Here is an 18978-nt window from a genome sequence, read left to right as displayed (position 1 = left end):
ACAGGAAACTAAAACAACTCGAAATTGCTCCTGGAAAATCCCCTGAGGTAACTTTGTTCTGAAATCCAGGTGTTCACCTGGATTTAATCCAAGTATTCAGCTGGAGTCCGTCTACTGATATCTTTAGCAGTAATGTGATTGCAAGAAGCACATGTACTTTGAATGCTTTAAGCACAAATAACCCCCAAAACCTGCACCGTCACTTGGTTGGATCTTGCACTGTAAACATGAGAGGCTGCTAGAGCAAGATTTGAACTTAGCAAACATGATAAAGGACATGGAAGAACTTGTATTATCCATGTCCTGATAAGGAGTGTGGGAAACACCAAGAAATAAAATATTAGCTTGAATTAAAAAGCAGGGCAGTCAGTAAGCAGGACAAGTGAAGTGAAAAAGTCAACTGGATCCATTTTCTGGAATAGGGCTCATCATACGACTGCATCATCAACGTACAAGTAGAGAATAGGCTACCAGAGTTCCTCACATGCAGGGAAGAGCTGAACAGGGAACTTTTAACCCTGAAAATGAACATGTAATAAACACTCTCCTCCTTGCTAGAAAATCTCTAATAAGCAGGGCTAATTATCCTCTATTGAAAAAGACAATTATAACAAGTCTGTTACTGAAAACTATTGGCCAACACCTTACTGCCTCTTTTATGCAAAGTAACAGAACGAGTAGCTGATAACTGGGAATGGTTCCATGAGTTACAACAAATACATCAAATCCATTCTCTTTAACAGCCCTCTGAACACAGTCAGTCTTGGATACGTTACTGAAACTCCATTGCAGTAATCACGGTCTCCAAATTTACTTCCCCAAAGTTCCAACATACCCCATTAAGTGGGCTGTGTTCTGACACTTTTGTCAATTTCTTGTCCATTCCATCTCGCCTGACACTTAACAGCCATAAATTCGAACCTTCTTAGGAATATTTTATCACCCACTTCTTTTTTTCATTTCATAGTGAAAATCTGCTCTAAATAATAACCCACTACAGTCTTGATGTACTGTTTATTTACCATATTATTTTCCTGGTGCACCAACGGCCAGTGTCCTAAGTGCATTAAAAAAAAAAAAAGTTCAATTGGAGGTTGAAACATTCATAACTCCGTCCATTCACAACACAGGATACCCATATTTGGAAACATGCACCCGGCCAAATATGATGCAAGGCGAGGTCCAGTAGATCATTCTGTCTAGACTTAGTATTAACATCAAGTAGAAGCTCAGCCCGGTTTATCCATTTAATGGCAGAGGTGGCAAGGGATTGTAGAAAGTCTGGCTTATCTGCTCTGAGAAGTTTAGGCGCTGATCCCAGCAGAGGCAGAGTGGTGACCAAACATTGCTACAGGTCCAACAGAACAGATGCCTCCCACAGGCTAATGGATTCCTCAGGAGACGCAACAGGCCCTTCTGGATTAGAACAGGCACAGGATATATACTACAAACGCAATGAATGAGGCTTTATACCAAACACCACTGGAACCATTATAAGACTGGCAGCATCATTAAAGCTGCCATATGACCAAGGAGAAAAGAGTGTGATTAAGATATGCACCACACCCTTCAATGGATAACAAATACCCCAAAAAAAGAAAATAAATAATGCAGAATCCACAGATTCCAAAGTACAATAGGCCCACCCAGTTACAAATTAGGTACTGCTGCTGGCAAAATTTAAACTCAAAATACTAAAGTAACTAGATAAGTAACTAAAGGACTCCCTGAGCCAGGAGCAGTACCCACTTCTGACCCTGCAGCCTTTGTTCTGCTCCCTGGTTCTGACATCACAACTGATGTCACTACTCGCTGTGATTGTTATTGGGTAGTAAATACAGTAATTATCAGCATCCAATGTGCCCCAGTGCCACTGCATCTGTTGCACCAATGATAGCTATGCACCTATTTATGCGACTGTTGTATATTTCTGGGAATACTGGCATGAGTAACCATTTCCTTGTAGTGAAATGTACCACCTGCTGACCAATATTTCCACATACTAAACTAATTCCATCAGGAACAAATCTCTTTTGCAAGACCCAAATTACAACATAGTCTATGAATTACAACTGGGCCTCCCAAATAGGTTTTCTGTGTGTGTTCTTAGTGTGCGCTGGAGAACTTGGGGGGATCAGCATATTTTAAGCATAGTAATAAGGTTAGTTAAGCCTACTGTATTGCAGAATTTATAGACAGTTTACTACACACCCCATGTGGGGTGCTTAGGCATGCTACGCTTGTAGGTAAGCGCCTTAGCACCCCTCACCATGTAGGGTGTGTGGTTGAAAGGATATTGCTTTTTGTTTCGATCCTATGTGGGAAGTGTTTCCATGCCATGCGTGATGATCACCAGCGTGCAGTTATCGTGCTATGGGACTCAGCATTGAGCAGTGTGTTGGATAATGAAGTATAAGAGACGGACGCACAGTCTTATGGTTTTCATTATGCGGAACAGCTCTGAAGGTCCCTTAATGGTATTTCACATGATATAGTTTGCTCTGTAAGTGGCAGATTACTACAACTACACTTTCACATTCTGTGGCAACACCTTCACATTTTCAACAGTTGTCCTCACATCTCTGGGAGTTACATTACATTTGGTACAGTAATAGCAATGACGTTGGGCATTACACATTGACAATATTACACCATAAGGCAAAGTGTATTCATTACATGACCTCTCGTTCAGCACAGTGTGGCTTATGCTATACATAACTAAGTTAGACATACTCATTTCACTGTTACTAACCTATCAAGATGTGTTGGTAACAATATTAACAAACGCGATATAGGTTTATAAACATTGCCTGTGAATAGAACACAGCACCTGAATCATATTGTATATGGCGACTAAGACTCTGGTGTACATGGAAATCTGGACAGCCCAGGGTGCTACGAGGCCATCATACCGGCAGGAGTGCGCCATGAAGTAACGCCTGCCCCTCCACTGTTTCTAGCTACATAAAGCACTTTCACTATGCAGAAAACAAGCAAAATGGTGTGAGACTGTAACACGGCTAGCACTTGATGCTCTGTTTTCAGAAAGTATCAAGCACTTTAAGTTTATTTATAACCAGGCACTTAAGCATTACCGAATGCTACCGTAATAAGCTAAGCGCTTGAGGGTTTGCAAAGCTAAGACCCAGCTACTCCATAGACGTAAACAATAACTTTGTGTTTCCGTACACTGTACCAGCCTAAAGACCCCTCGTTCCAGACAGTATCCAGCTTAACACAAGCTTGTTGCATGGAATCCAAACAGTGCTTTCAATAGCACAAACAAACAAGGAGTCTCACTGAACAGAATTTTCAGCCAATCTCAATAATTTGCCGAATTCTCTCACCAGACGTGTTATAGGCACAAGCAATCCTCAAGCAAAGGCACTTTTCCTCATAAAGCATGAACAAGTGTACGAACACTAGACTGAAGCACCACCGAAAGCGCCAAATCCGCAATACATTCGGAACAAATAGCTGTTGTTCGTGCACTCACTCGTGTACTGAACAGTACCCAAAAGTTGTTTGGTCCCCAAATGTGAAGTACTCTGAAAAGTAATCATCATGCTTTTCCATTCCACAAAATTTTAAAAGCATGCAAGGTACTTTTTATGGATCAAATCTGTTTATTGATTTTTCAATTATAAAACATCGCATATAAACCACATCTCAGTTTGCCAATAGACTCATAGTTAGCTTACTCCATGCGAAACAATAAGAAAGAAAAACAAAAAATATTAAATACAAAATACAACTATGTTTCCCCACGGCTGGCTATTAGTGCAAGAATCAAACAATCTCAGGCTCCTTTACAATATAGTCCTGGTCCTATATGTACCTCTCCTTAAACGTTCGCTCCCCTGCACTCAAGTCAAATTCAGAACCCTCAAATAGGTTGGGCATGTCAGTTCAGAAAACTCCCCGGATAGAATACGCAAGTATGGTTGCCAAAGATCTTTAAAATCCCCGCTCCGCTGCTGAGAAGTCAGGGTGAGCTTTTCCATAGCGAGGATAAACCAGAGCTTGTGTAGCCATGAAATCGTTGTCCGAATCTGTTCAGAACCCCACACGGATAGCAACAATTGTATTGCGGCATTTAAAGCTAAAGCCATCTGCCGTTCCTTCAATGATCTCAAGGGAAAAGTGAGAGGGTTGGGAAGGCCCAGCAAGATGTATGCAGGGAATCTAGGGATCTGAGTGTCAAAAGCCGTGTCTACAGTGTCTATTATATACTTCCAGTACCGGTGTAGTTTGGGACAGTGCCATAATAAATGCACAAGCGACCCCCCTCCCCCACAACCCCTCCAGCAAAGACTAGATTTATCGTTATCCCAAGCGTGGATCCTTGTTGGGGTGTAATACCAGGAGGTGGCCACTTTATAGGCTGTCTCCCTACCAGCTGCGTTATAAGCTGTGTGGTGCGCCCTATAAAAAACACTCTCCCACTCGTCATCCGATAACTCTCTCTCTAGCTCCTTCTCCCATCCCAATTGACCCTTAGTCTTGGGCAGGCGGGCCTCCCATCGCAAGAGGGCATAGAGATCAGAAACCACTCGCTTATCGCCCTTTTTCGTGAGGATCCATTTTTCAAATGGTGTTAACGGCCTGTCTATTAATGCCCTATTGGCTGGGAGCAGGGCCCAATGTCGAATTTGATAGTACATCATCCTATCCCCCTCGGTTAGACCGTATGTCTCCCTAAGCTGGTCAAAGGGGATAAATCCCTGCTCGTCGAATAAATATCCCACCCTTTTACAGCCTCCCTCATACCATTGACGCAATGCTTCAGGCTGTAGTCCCGGACCAAAATCAGGATTCGCACCCAAGGGAGTCATTGGGGACGGAAAGGTCGTCAAGCCCCCTCTGCCGGCCACCCGGTCCCATACCCTCATCGAAACCTCCGTGACCGGGAATATATACAGCCCCCGCGCTCTGTGACGATGCCTAAGCCAGGGTTCCTTCCATATGTGAGAGCCAGCCACTGCCTGATCCATGAAGCACCAATGCTTCTCAGAAGACGGACGGCTCCATTCCAGGAGGAAACGCAATTGTGAAGCTTGGAAGTAACCAGGAGGCAAGGGACCGCCAACCCACCCTGCCGCTTAGGACGATACAGCACCTGTCGTGGTAACCGCGCCGCCTTCCCCTCCCATATGAATCTTAGAACCGCCGTTTGGAGGGTTGCTATCGTTCGCGACGGAGGCTCCAGCGGAAGCGCTTGAAACAAATAAAATATACGTGGTAAGATGGTCATCTTAACTGCCGACACCCTGCCCAGCCAGGACAATTTAAGCCTCCCCCATGTCTCTAAGTCGCGCTGCACCTCCCGGGTTAGTTTCGTGTAGTTTAACGACGCCGTACGGGCGACTGTGGAGCCCAGCTCGATCCCATAGTACGGAAGCCCCGAGGAAGACCATATAAAATGGAATCGGGCCCTCAGGTCCCTTTCATGCTCAGCACTGATAAACTTGCCCATAGCCTGCGATTTTAGCATGTTCATTCGGAACCCCGAGACCCGTCCAAATTCCTCTAAGACATCCATTAGCGCCGGCAATTAGGTCATAGGCTCCGCCAAGGTAAGGATGACATCATCCGCATATAACGATATTAGATGCTCATCCCCCCCAAACCTCACACCCATTATCTGAGGGTCGTCCTGGAGCCTCTGCGCCATGGGCTCCATATAAAGCGCGAACAAGAGGGACGAAAGCGGACACCCCTGCCTGGTCCCCCTTTGGACTGCAAAGGGTAAGGAGAGCGTCCCATTAACTCGCACCGCCGCCCGGGGCACCTGATAAATGCAGCGAATCCATGCCATAAAGCCCGGACCCAGTCCGAAGCGCTCAAGCATCTTGATCAGGTACGGCCAGTAAACCCTATCAAACGCCTTTTCAGCATCGATAGATAGGAAGAGCGCTTCCCTACGAGAGCGTTCTGTTTTATCCAATAGATGGAGCAGTCTCTTGGTGTTATCGCTACACTGCCTGTGCGGTATAAACCCCGCCTGGTCAGGATCCACTAGCCCCGGCATATAATAATTGAGACGGTGTGCCAAGATGCCAGTGAATAGTTTGGCATTGATATTCAGGAGGGAGATCAGCCTGTATGAGACGCACTCCTCGGGGTCCTTCCCCGGTTTCGGGATAACCACGATAGTGGCATCCAACATGCTAGGCGTGAGGGCGCCCGATTGACGAAAGGAATTAAAGAGTCGCACTAGGACGGGTACAAGTTCCACACAGAAGGATTTATAAAAAAAAGCGCAGAAAAACCGTCGGGCCGGGTGACTTCCCAGTCTGCAGCCGTGCGATTGCAGCTATAACCTCCTCTGCCCTTATAGGTTGGTCTAATGAAGTTGCCTCTTTTACAGTCAAGGGAGTAATTGCTATACCCTCTAAGAAGGATTCTGGAGTTGAGGTGCCAGGCTCCTCAGCCCTATATAGGCCTTGATAAAATTCCGCAAAAGCCTCCGCTATTTGGTCGCTCGTATGCGCTTCTGCTCCCGAGGAGGAACGGACCATTTTTAACATTGACGCTGTACTCTCAACCTATGCGCCAGTAGCCTCCCGCACTTGTTACTTCCTAAATAATACTTTTGTTTAAGGCGGACTACTGCATATTCTGCCCTGTCCCAGTCCAGCCTCCTCAGCTGCTTCCTCAGTTTCTCGAGCTCTCGCCATATTCTAGGAGCACCAGTGTGCTTATGTGAACGCTCCAACACCCTCACTCACTGCTCTAGATTCTTCCTGAGTCATCTCCTTGCCTTATTGTCCCTAGAAGAAAGCGACATCACCTCGCCTCTCAAGACAGCCTTCAGTGCCTCCCACAACGTTGCAATGCTTATGGTCCCATCATCATTAAAGCTAAGGTAATCTGTTATTGCCCTTCGGATCGCCTCTAATGTTGCAGCGTTCTGGAGCATCGAGTCCATAAATCGCCACCCCGGTGTGCCTACCTGCTCCATGTCCATATGAATCTCAACTGAAACTGGGGCATGATCCGACAGGGCCCGTGGCTCAATCGCTGAGTCTCTAACCCGGGGGAGAAGCTCCTGAGTTGCCAGAAAAAGGTCCAACCTAGCATGCGTTTTAGTTGCTGATGAGTAACAGGAATAGTCCCTCAACGTGGGGTGCGCCCTCCTCCACACATCCACCAGGCCACACTCACTCATCCACTGCTGACCAGCATCCGACAAAGACCCCGCCTGCCCATACCTATGGCCTGAACGGTCCAGGTCCCCGTCCATCACCAGATTAAAGTCGCCCCCCCAGCAGTACGGCTCCATCCGGGGATTGGAGCAGTGGAGTCAAAGCCTGTCGTAGGAAGGTTTCCTGTTGGGAGTTAGGCGCATATAGGGAAGCGATCGTGAAAGAAAAAAAACCCAGTCTAATACTCATGGCTAAAAGCCTCCCCAGAACCTCGTGCAATTGTGATATCACTTCCCCAGGGAATGAGCGTTATAGAAGTATCGCCACCCCTGCATGCTTTGATGGTAGCGAAGCCCAGAACTGCCTGGGGAACCACTTAGAGCGCATATGGTAAGTGTCTTTGAAGACAAGATGCGTCTCCTGCAGGAGACATATATGACTCCTGGTCTCTCTAAGGCAGACAGGATGGCTAGCCTCTTGGTGGGGTTATTGAGCCCCCTAACATTTAAGCTTATACATTTAATGGTCATAACCTATGTTGAGGGGAGCAAGCAAAAGAGCAGGAGCACCCCAGGGGACCTCCCCCCACATAAAGATCTAGACCATTTAAAACACCCAGGTCCAGGGGTGTCTCTACAGAGAGCCAGTATTGCAGGGAAACCCAACAACAAACAACTAATAAGCACAACAGGTGCCTAGAACACAATAGTCCTTGGTCATCGATCTTCGTGAGGTAAAGTCTCCACGGGGCAATATATCCAACCATGCCAAGTAACTAGGTCCATCACCCGACCCTCTTCGACGATCAGCATGCTGTTAGCAGCTCGGCCAAAAGCAAACCCGGGCACCCCGAGCATCTTCCCTAGGCTGAAGTTCTGGCGGCCACATTGTTCAAAGCGGATTCTCTCTCCGACCTCAGCTCCGAGGCCATTGGGCGCTGCAGCTTCCTTCTCTTTTCTCCGCCAACGAGGAGGACCCCCCGACGGTAGGGTCGCCCCCTCACAAGACTCCCGGCCTATATACTCCAGGCCCAGGACACGGCTGGCCTCCAGGACGGACATTACCTGCCGAAGCTGCTCCTCCAAGCGGAAGACCAAGCGGAACGGATGGCCCCAGGAATAAGACACATTGTGCGCTCTCAAATGATCCGTAATCGGTCTGAATTCTCTCCGCCTCTGCAAGGTCCGCACAGATAGATCGTGGAATAGCTGTAGTTCATTCCCTCGAAAGGTTACGTGCTGAAGATTGCGGGCCCGCTGTAGAATCTTTTCTTTAAGAACAAAGTTATGGAGACAGGCTAGGATGTCTGGGGGGCGGTCTCCGGGTCCCCCAGCACACCCAACCCGATGGACCCGGTCCAGGACCACCTCCTGTGTCTCTTCCGGGCCCAGCAAGGAGCGGAACAAGTCCACCACGTAGCCTCCAATGTCCTCCTTTTCCGCACCAACCGGGGCCCCTCTAATACAAATATTTTGTCGCCTCGAGCGGTTTTCCAAGTCCCCAACCGCCATCTGGAGGAGGTCCTGCTGCTCTCAGAGGCGGACTACCTCCTGCTGCAGTCCCGCCACCTCTTCACCACGAGGGATCTCACTATCTTCTAGCTGTGATACACGTTCACCCAGGGAGGAAACCTCTCCTCGCAGCTCCTTCACCTCCTGTGAGATGTCCCTACGGAGCTCTTGAATATTGCCCCAGAGCGAGTCAAACAAGGAGGTCAAAAAGCCCTTCGTAACAGGAGAGCTCTCCTCTGAGTTAGTCTCCGCCCGGCCCTCCAAGGCCCTCGTCCCAGGCACATCCTCCGACGCAGTCCCCGATGTCAGGCGCGTCCCGGCAAGCAAGTCCCTCACTGAGCGCTCACGTTTTGATTTTGCCATCGCCATAGCGCACAGACCGGGACTCACCAGCTCAGTCCCGCAGGGCCTCCAGAGTCTCCGTCCGATGCCACTCAACAACTGCCTCCCCGTCAGGAATCGCACCTAGGTCCAGCAGCTAGGAGCCACCGCTCACAGAAATCCGCCACTGATGCCGCTTCTACCGTGGGTGCGGGCCCGCACTTGTTAAAAAGTCAAATGATAGCGTGCAGTAATATGGGGCCAGCAACTGGGCCCCCAGCCTCCATCGGGCCCCCGCACTCTGCCAGTCCCCAATCAGCTACGCCACAGCGAAGAACACCGGCCCGGAGCCCCCAGTCCAGAGGCACATGTTGGGGCGCCCCTCTCCTCCAGGGCGCCCAGGCGTCTAGGGGCCAAGGCCCACGGCGCTATCCAGCCGTTCAGGGGCCCAAAGTGAGCCCCCAAGCCCTCTGCTCTTTCGGGGCCAAACTCCGGAGGGCCGCCGGGGGAGAGCCCGTCTCACGGCCCAGGCTGCCTCTCAGGTCGCACCGCGACCACGCCTCAGCTCCGGGGCCGAACTCCGCTCTCCCGCGGGAGCCGCAAAACCCCGCTCTGAGCCACCGCTGAGCGGCAAGGATCCCTCGAGGGTGCTCCGCAACTCGGGGGGAGCCTCCAGGCTTCCCCCAGACGGGCCGCAAGGCACTCTTGTGGATCGAGGCGGCGGAGCGCTAACGGACCCATCCTAGCGCTCCGCCATCTTGGACACGGCCGCAAGGTACTTTTTATTGCAGTTCGATATATATATCTATTATTTATACAATTTTATCAATCATTAGTTGTTCACATCTTTTGAAGAGAAGTGAATTAAAGAAACAGAAGGAGACAGACACAGTTTCTTTGATGGATGTAATAGTGGGAATTTGCAACTACTGAGTGAGATTTGCAGATGTGTCCAAACCCCAAGAGCGGAACTGTGCCTTTGTCTGAAAAGAGGACATATCTCCCAATAGATTCATAATCCAGACATAATTATGACAACTTTAAGAACTTGAACAAAATTAAAAGCCAGTCCATTTTTATTAAAATAAGCTTAGGATGAATCAGAGAGGACCCGTGTTGTGGTCCTTACTGCCAATATAAATGAGGGTGTGTCTCAGCACAGAGGTGCGAGCCCAGATAGCCCTTTTCCTGCTTCTTGCAATTAATTTCTGCCAGCTAAGCGCATAATTCCTCGTCTACAGGCCTCAATGCGTTTCGATCTGTGTATATTTACGGTTTATGGCTGATATCTAAACACAAGTAATATATCAAACTGTAATGAACGTTTCCTTGCATGTTTTGAATATTGTGTGGAAAGATACGGTACTGTGGGGTATAGTATGAGTTTTTTTAAGCAGACAAGGAAGTGAAGTACATCGCCTTCTCTACAGTAATCTTACATTTCCAAGTTTCTAAGGACTCCAAACTGATAGACAACTTCTATATCAAAAGGAGTAGGTGCCTCCTTCCCAGTGCGTGAAACTTGCCTCTGCCAGCCTCTGCCATACATGTCTCCGCCATCTCCGTCCGATGAAGGAGCCGGGTGAGTAATACTCGTTTCTTTACGCACTGAACAGCTAACCGCTCATAATTGTGTAAGATTAAGTCAGTTCCAAATCACAGCTGTCAGCAAGCAGAAACTGATTTTCAGCTGTTAAATGCTTAAGTCCCTTTGTGTAGCAGCAAAATGACCCCTTCTTCATTCTCTGTGAATATAAAGCATTGAAAAACGGAAAAGGCTGTATTACAGATTAGTGTATTATATTTATGTCTATAGGGTGCACCCGGTCTCTCAGCACCATCATCCTGTTTGGTACTTCTTTGCTGCGTTTCTAAGGACTCCATCGCAAGTGTAGTCGTAGACCTCTCAGTCTCGGTTTCTTGTCACTGGTTCCAAGATGAAATACACTGAGACAACCTAACAGTCACTTGGCCAAAACATTTCATCAAAACGTTCAGCTTCCAAGCTTAAGAACCAGTTAGATGTCTCCTACTATTCAATGGGAAAAATTTAGATTTCATTTGAACATTTCAAGTCAGGTATAAACCCGGCATCAAAACACTGAGGGCCCTATTATGAGTTTAGTGGACAGGAAAGCCCATCCACCAAACTCCTCACAGGGTGACCGCCGCCAACGCGGCGACCTCCTGGCCAGAGTAATTAAGAGTTTCCTGCTAGGTAAGCAGAGGAAACTGGAGTTTCTGCCCGTTGGCCTAGCAGGAAACAGGCACCATATTGTCTTTGGCTCGTAATCGGGACAACGGCAATGATGTAGCCTGCAAGGTGCATCAGCATCCTATCAATGTTCTCTGTCTGCAAAGCAAACAGTGAACATTGTGATGATGCTGGCCAGGGGGGGGCCAGCACTGCCCATGCCAAGAGCATGGGCAGTGCAGGGGCCGCCCTGCACCCATTCTCCGCCAGCCTTTTCATGGCGGTGCTACCACCATGAAACCACTGGCGGAGAAGGGTGTCGTAATCCCCATGGCAGCACTGCTCTGGCGGATTAGGACCGCCACCATCCTCCAGACCGCAGGGATCGGAGATACTGGTGGAACTGGCGGTTCATTGTAATGTGGCAGTCAGACCACTGCATTGGAGGCGCTCCAGACCACCACCGCGAGTGTGGCGGTTTATGGACTGCCACACTCGTAATCAGGCCCTAAGTCACTGTCTGACTATGGTCCTCAGTTGCGTAAAGGAGCTGAAATATGAATCCAAGATCACACTGTGCTGAAAAAGTAGGAAAAACTGGTCATGGTTCAGGCGCAAAGGACAAAGCCGTAATACATAGAGGCTGACCTTGTCCAGTGGTGACCCTGATGCAAACTGCGGGAGCCCCGCTTGGCTCCTCCTGGTAACAGTCTACTGATTATATTTCCAGTTCAAGGTTCAAGTTTAGGCGCTTCTCCGTTGCTGGAGCCGGCTCCACGCCCACCATATTAACTCTTAAGTTATGTTGGTTTCCTTTACTGAGCAAAGCAAATTTAATCCTTTAAGAAAGAGGTACTTAGTGTACCCCTAACTGTATCTCAACGCACCGCTTCTTTATCTGTTCGTTCCCTACTGATAGTTCTTGCACATTACTTCACTTGTGCTCATTCGGGTGTCAGAGCAAGGAAGCAGCTGACATCTGTTTTGCAAGGAGTTAAAAGAAACTTAATAAGACCACAGTAAATTCAACGCACAATTAAGATGACACCTCACATGACTGTTTCATTACTGAATTCGTAAATGCAAACTATATTAATTATGAAATGTGTTTTTTCATTATGCAAGACCTTATGTGATTGAGATTACCAGGGGCACCGTAAAAATACTTAATGGCAATAGACCTCGAGAGGAGGAGAAAATGCAAAGCAAATGCTTCAGTGCTCACAATTTCGCTTTTTATCTTACCAGGTCTGGTGATGCTGCTGAGAGGAGGGAGCTTTTAAAAGCTTACAGGGGGTAAAATTATTAAGCAAACAGCAGCGGCAAGGTCTAACTGACAGGTAGCTTTATTCTCAAAACGGATATAGCCTGCAGTCCATCCACAAGTGTCTTATACCCTCAAAATCTATTACAAACTACCCTCTAAAAGAGTTATTTCCAGTGGCAGGGTTTTATCCCGTGAACCAAAGACATGCAACCACTGAGTTGCAAACACAAAACATTTTAGACCCTGAGCAGTCACCAACTACGCTTTTACGTTTCCCTTTAAAAAACTAACCAAATTCTGTTGAAGAAAAAAACAAAAACATTTCTCACATTTCAGAGACGTACATTTTGAATACAAAGACCTTTGAAGTCTAAAATCTATAGAAAGCGAGGTTCTGTCCCTATGCCCATTCTTTAGAGTCTTGCTTCAGCGGTCATCGCTTTGGACGGCCAACGCCACAGTTCAGACATTTTGTCCTTAAACACATTACTCCTACCGTCCTCTGTCCTCGGTTGCTGTGGGAACATGTAGTTTGTGAGCACCGTTTTCTGCGTCTCTGAGTCCACTTCCTTTTGCAGGGGGATGAGTGGCTTTGACTGAAAGCGAAAAGCGAATAATTAAATGTGTGACATGGGAACAGAGATTCATTAAGAAATTACATGAATCATGAGTGCTACTTGGTGTCCTGGGACTACTACTAGCTCATAAGGAAGATTCAATTTCACAGAATTGGGCCCGATTCACAAGCTGCATCCATTCTACAAAAACATTTCTAAATGTATTATCACTATGTACATGTCGCAATTTGCGACTACTGCTAAAAGTCAGCTATGGTAAGTAAGGCGTACAGTTTAACAGAGAGGAACACTGAACTTGGGTGCAATAACAGATTTTTACAAACATACAGAACACCCACCTGATTGTCCGACAACCACATAGCAGTCAGCTGTTGCAGCTTTGTGAAGCTAAAGGGCAAATTCTTCAGCCTGAGAACAACAGAATTGGAGTTTAGAATAAAAAACAAATGCGATCCAAACGTGTGGGAGATACAACTTGCGCTGCACTTACAAACACAAAGCACATCAGTGAATGAGACTGCAAAAGATGCTTACGAGAGTCACGTTTTTAAAACATCAATTGATGGACATAATAATACTCTCAAATCACATTTTTTGTTCCAATTTTCATTTGCTTTATAGTTTTCCAGTGCGTCGTTGAACCGATTGGTACTAACAAACAAATTACTTACCTTCATCACTGCTCTGTCCAGTGGATACTCAAACTAACCCCAGATTTCTCCCCTTTGGACTATTCCCAAAAACCAAACTGGATCCGGAGATTTATTTCAGCTATGCTCCCCGCACACCAGTAGGTCGCGCCACAGGGCTCAGCAGTGACTTCACACAGCCCTAGAAGTGAGAGTGGAGCAGCATGTAAGAGCAATCCCTGCACACCGATGTCTGTTTCACAATCTTTTTCCTTCTGCACCTTCAGACGTGGAGCACTTAGAATAACATGCAAGTGACAATATGTCAAAATCTAACCTGGGGCCGTATTATGAGGCGCAGGTGTTCACTCAAAGGAGGAGGTGAGAGGACAGTGAGTAATCGGGGGCTAGAGAGAGTATCCACCAAAAAGAGCACTAGAAAAGGCAAGAAACGTATTCTCCTGATAGATACTTCTGACTGCAGATTCCTCACTTCAAAAGCGATGCAACAGCATTACCTTTCAGGGGTAGAGGGTCTGACAAGTGGACTCAGATTAGGAATTCTTGCAGCAAACAAGTGGGCAAAATGGCCTTCCCTCTGGGCCTAGTTTCAAAGCAGGTGAAAATGAGTAATGAAGCCCCTGTTAAAACCTGGTAAATATACACCAGTTGCCCCCCCCCTTGCAAATACCATCATAGAGGCCAAGGTGCTGGTTGAATTAGTTTTCAGGCCTTCTGGGGGGTGCCTTGTTAGCCAGCTTATAGATGCAGAGGACTCTCCATTCTTTAGCACCACTTTTTCTTTGTTGATCCTAGTGTACCCCACGCACAGCTGGTCATCTACACAATGTCAAACTGGTGGAACCTTTCCTCCTCTTTCAAGGGATGCGGTAGATTGAAAAAGTTGGCAAGGTGACTGATTAACATTGAAGGGTGAGATACCGCCTTTGGCAGAAATGCAGCCTGATTCCATAGCATTAACTTTGCTGGGAAGAAAGGGGTGTGAGGAGGTTGCATGGATACGCCAGCAGTTCACTCATTGTAATGGTGATAAGAAAGACTGTCCTAATAGTCAGAAGTCAAATTGACCAACTCTGAACAGTCTTGAATGGTGAGCACATAAGAAACATCAGTACTAGACTTAGGTCCCACTGACTCATGACAAATGGTTTAGGAAGTAACATATACGTCAGGGACTTCAGAACATGCATCACAACCAATGATTTAAAGAGAGAGGGTTGGTGAGGCAAACATAAAAAGGCCAATGGTACTGACAAGAAGTCCTTAATTGTGCCGACTGCAAGGCCTTGTTGGGCCAAAGACAAGACAAAAAATACATCAGAGAATTCTGCCTGCAGAGTGTCTAGCTGATGTACCCCACACCAGACCACAAACGTTTCACAGCACCCAGCGTAGAAGGGCCTTGTGGACAGGAGTTTAGCTTCAAGAATGGCTTTAGGTGGCAAGTCAAAATGATTTAGCTGGTGCCGCCCAACCTCCACACACAGAGGTGTAGGATGTAGAGAATAATATAAAGGACCGACACTGTTGCTGAGATAGGACCTCCAAAGGGGTACCCGGATTGGAGAGTAAAGCTAAGGAGCCCTGGGTACCAAACTTTCCTACCTCAGCCCCAGGCTATTAAGATGACTTAGGCCTGCTCAGTCCTCGCTTTCCTACGAACTCGAAGCAGGAGAGGCAATGTGCAGGAGACCAGTGTCCTGTCTCAGTCAGAATGCATCTCTCCATTAACTTTTTAAAGGAAATTTCAGTATGTATGTAAGCTTAAAGTTGGCAAGTAACATTAGAGAAGAGTGAGCTATGAATGGAAAATGCACTGCAATAGAGTGTTCTTTAAAAAGGTGAGTCTTTATCTTTATCCTAAATTGCAGCTATATTGGGGTGGTCCTGGGTGTATAGATGGAAAAGACCTTCTGTCTTGTTTTTTCGGTTTTACATTTCTTAGCCTGCAGTTTGATGGTGTCTTGGCTGCGAAGATGCAGAGAACCACCAGAGATGGAGTTGTTTGTCTGAAAGATAAGCAGGGGTAGTAGTTGTGATGGCTTTGTGAATGATACAGCTGGTTTTGAATATGGTGTGGGCTGGCACAATTATGTTCCATCAGTGTGGTGGTGAAGTGATCCTATTAATGCAGGCTCTGGATGAGATGTGCTACAGCATGTAGAATGCCCATGAGAGGTGCCAGTGTGAAGTTTGGGAGGCCATGGAGTAGGACATTACCAATATTCAAATGTGGAAGCCGAAGGGCTTGAACAGTAGTTTTGAATTTGTTTCCTAGAAGAAACAAGGTGACCTTCATTAAAAGAGAGAGCTGATACCAGGCCATCTTTGTGCTTCTGGCAATGTGATCCTTGAGGAAAGGTTGCCATCCATGGTGAATCCAAGGGATTTGTCATTCGGTGAAAGTTGAGGTTTGAAGCTGTCAAGGTTCATGTAACTGAGCCATGTTTGCACTGTATCATGCTTATTTTTATTGGCATATAATAGGTTTTCTGTCTTGGTTGGTTAAGCCACAGATAGGCACTGGACACAGGCTTGGGTGATGTACAAGTAGTGTTGGATGTTTGAAGCTGAGGAGACTTTCAAATAGAATTATGTATCATTCGCATATTGGTGAATTTTTTGCAGGTTATCTGTGAGTAAAGTACCAAGCGGCTCCATTTAAAGTTTAAAGATGACAGAAGACAGTATGGAATCCTAGGGACTCCATATATTACAGGGATCTTTTGTGACCTAGAGGTGCGCCCATGTAAACAAACTGACATTGGATGGAAAGGTAGTGCACAAAAGCTTTGATTCTGCATTTAACAGTGATGAACACATCTAGCCAGGGCATGTCCCACTGACAGCAGATTCCCTGTGCCACCTCAGAATTGAGACTCCACTCAAGGTCCGCTAGCCAATTTCTGTTCACTTCATAAGCTCTGACACACAGGCACACCACTGGGTGTTTGGCTACAAGAAAAACATTCTGCTCCTACAGCCACCTCCAGGTATGTAAAGCCTGCCAACAAGGGATCCTGGAATCTACTCCAGCTTGCTTGTTGCTCTACCACATGGCAGTCATGTTGTCCATTTGGGACCTGTACCTGTATTCCCTTGATGGCTGGAAGAAGGCTTTCTGGGACAAACAAACCACCCAAAGCTCCAAAAGACTGATGTGGAGGTGGCGCTAAGCTGGAGACCGGACATCTCTGATCTCCACCACCCCAGATGGCTCCCATCACTCTGCTAGTGATGTGTAAATCACAACATTGAAGGCTGGGTGGGGAAGGGAGAGTGACCTACTGCAGGACAGGTTGGTGCTTGTCTGCCACCACAAGAGGTTCTGAATTGTCTATTGTGTCATCTGGAAAGCATCAGAGAGGAACCCCTAATGATGGGCCAACTGAAACTTTAGGTTTGATTGCAGGATCTGCTTATGCCATCTGGCACATGGGACAAGGAGGGTGCATGAGGCCAATAGCCCAACAATGCTCAGAGCCATCCTCACTGAAACCCAGGACTGACCCCAAAGAGTTGATAAACTATGCTGAACGTCATGGGTTAGCTGCAGAGTTAGAAAGGACTAATACACTACTGTGTCCACGACCGCCCTAACAAATGGAATCCTCTCTGTACGGGTCAGGTGAACTTCAGCTCATAGGTGAAAAATCCCAACAGGATCAAGGGGTCAACCATTGTCTGGAGGTGGTCTGTGACTGACTGCAGCGACCCTGCCTTGAGCAGCCAGTTGTTGAGGTACGGGAAAACATGTATTTTCTACCTGCAAAGACAAGTAATAACCACCACCCCTTTCATGAGCACCAGAAGGGCCGTGGTAAGACTGTAGAGCAGCACAACGAATTGAAAATGTTTCAACCTCACCATAAACCACAAGAAACATGAATTAGCCTGCAGGACAGGTATATGAAAATATCTACCCTGCAAGTCCAGGGACACCATTTAGTCCCCAAGATTCTGAGAAGAGAGAATCTGAGTCAGAGTGAGGGTTCCATCTATCCTTGGCCTAGTGAAGCAGCTAGTAAAGCAGCAGGAGTAGCACCTTTCATCCTTCTCCAAATCCAGCACAGACTTTATGGCACCGTTGTCCAGTGAGAGATTGACTTCTTACATCAAGATAGCGGCATGGTCTGCCAAAAATCACTCTAGTTTGGGGGGTGAGCTGGAGATAAAAGTTGGGTTTTTTTTATGGACGATGAGGTATAGCCCTTTAAAATAAATAAATTTAAGACCCAATGGTCTGATGTGATGGCTCTAAAGCTGGGCAGGGTATATTGGATTGGCTGATCATGGGCTTCAGAGGCCAAATCAAAGTAGCTTGGAAGCCACTACTACTCCTAGAAGTTCTGATGATAGCTGAACAAATCACTGAAGAAGGAAATGCTGCACTACTAAGTTTCTGGATTTGGCCTGGCTAGATGATTTCAGCACACACTTGCCACTATGGGCACTATCCTAGCTGAGTGAAAAATGATTACGCTCATCAAAAAGGAATAATTTAACCCTATCTTGTCTTTTCTTCCTCTAGTCCACAATGATGAGGGAGGAAGAGAAAGACCAAGTCGAATAAGTACTGGGCAGCTATGGGATCCCATCCAGAACCCCCTTTGTCTCTCCTTGATCAGGTTAGTCTTTGATGTTAGTAACATGTGGTAAACAGAGGTTATTATAGTCATTGCTGGCTCTTCTGAAAGGGCTACCATCGCTTACGTAGGACCACAGACATAGCTGTATCTATCTCTGTATGAATCACATGAAAGGCAGAATCCACTACTGATCAGATAGAGTCAGGTCATTAAAACCATTTTGCACATTTATTCAGAATTAAATTTCGATATTTAAAACTATAATGTAATCCCCATAGGAATACCCCTGGAGTCCAGATCCACCAGACCTATAGAAACACTGATTGTATTACAGTAGTCGTTCTTGAAGAGCAGTTAGTTGGGCTTCTTGCAATTTGTCATTCATATCTTCAGTAACACTGCACAGTTTATCTTAATCCTAGACGCCCTGTTGACGATCCTTGCGCTTTTGCTGTGTGTGTAGATAGCTATTTACAAGCCACAGAAAGGTGTGGCCAGTGTATCTTTCTGATTTATAAGTATTTCAGGGACACAAAGGCCAAGGAGGTGCCCCTCTGATCTTTGTACAAGATCTGTGCAAACACTGAAAAAAATGCAGAGAGAGGAGTGAACAGACCTTCTGGCTATCAAGGTGGTAATCTGTCAAATGTAGAGGGCAATTCTATGGAATTTCCAGATCCCATTTTCAACCGCTGTGAGCAGAGATCAAGCATTCTCTGC

At 46.7% G+C, this 18978-nt stretch overlaps 1 protein-coding gene across 6 annotated transcripts in view; it reads right to left on the bottom strand.

Annotated features, from left to right (window-relative positions):
• ERBIN (erbb2 interacting protein) overlaps positions 1-18978 on the bottom strand; it is a 766777-nt gene that overhangs the window by 149932 nt on the left and 597867 nt on the right. For all 6 annotated transcript variants that reach the window (XM_069222872.1, XM_069222909.1, XM_069222899.1 and 3 more), the window contains 2 exons: positions 13358-13427; positions 12938-13037 (listed from right to left, as the gene is read on the bottom strand). In XM_069222872.1, coding sequence (XP_069078973.1) covers positions 12938-13037; positions 13358-13427 — 170 coding nt within the window. The remainder of the gene's footprint in view (positions 1-12937; positions 13038-13357; positions 13428-18978) is intronic.

This window comes from Pleurodeles waltl, chromosome 1_1, assembly GCF_031143425.1.
Source record: "Pleurodeles waltl isolate 20211129_DDA chromosome 1_1, aPleWal1.hap1.20221129, whole genome shotgun sequence".
NCBI lineage: Eukaryota > Metazoa > Chordata > Amphibia > Caudata > Salamandridae > Pleurodeles > Pleurodeles waltl.
Note: the sequence above shows the minus strand (reverse complement) of the source record. Positions and strands in the feature narration are given on the sequence as shown.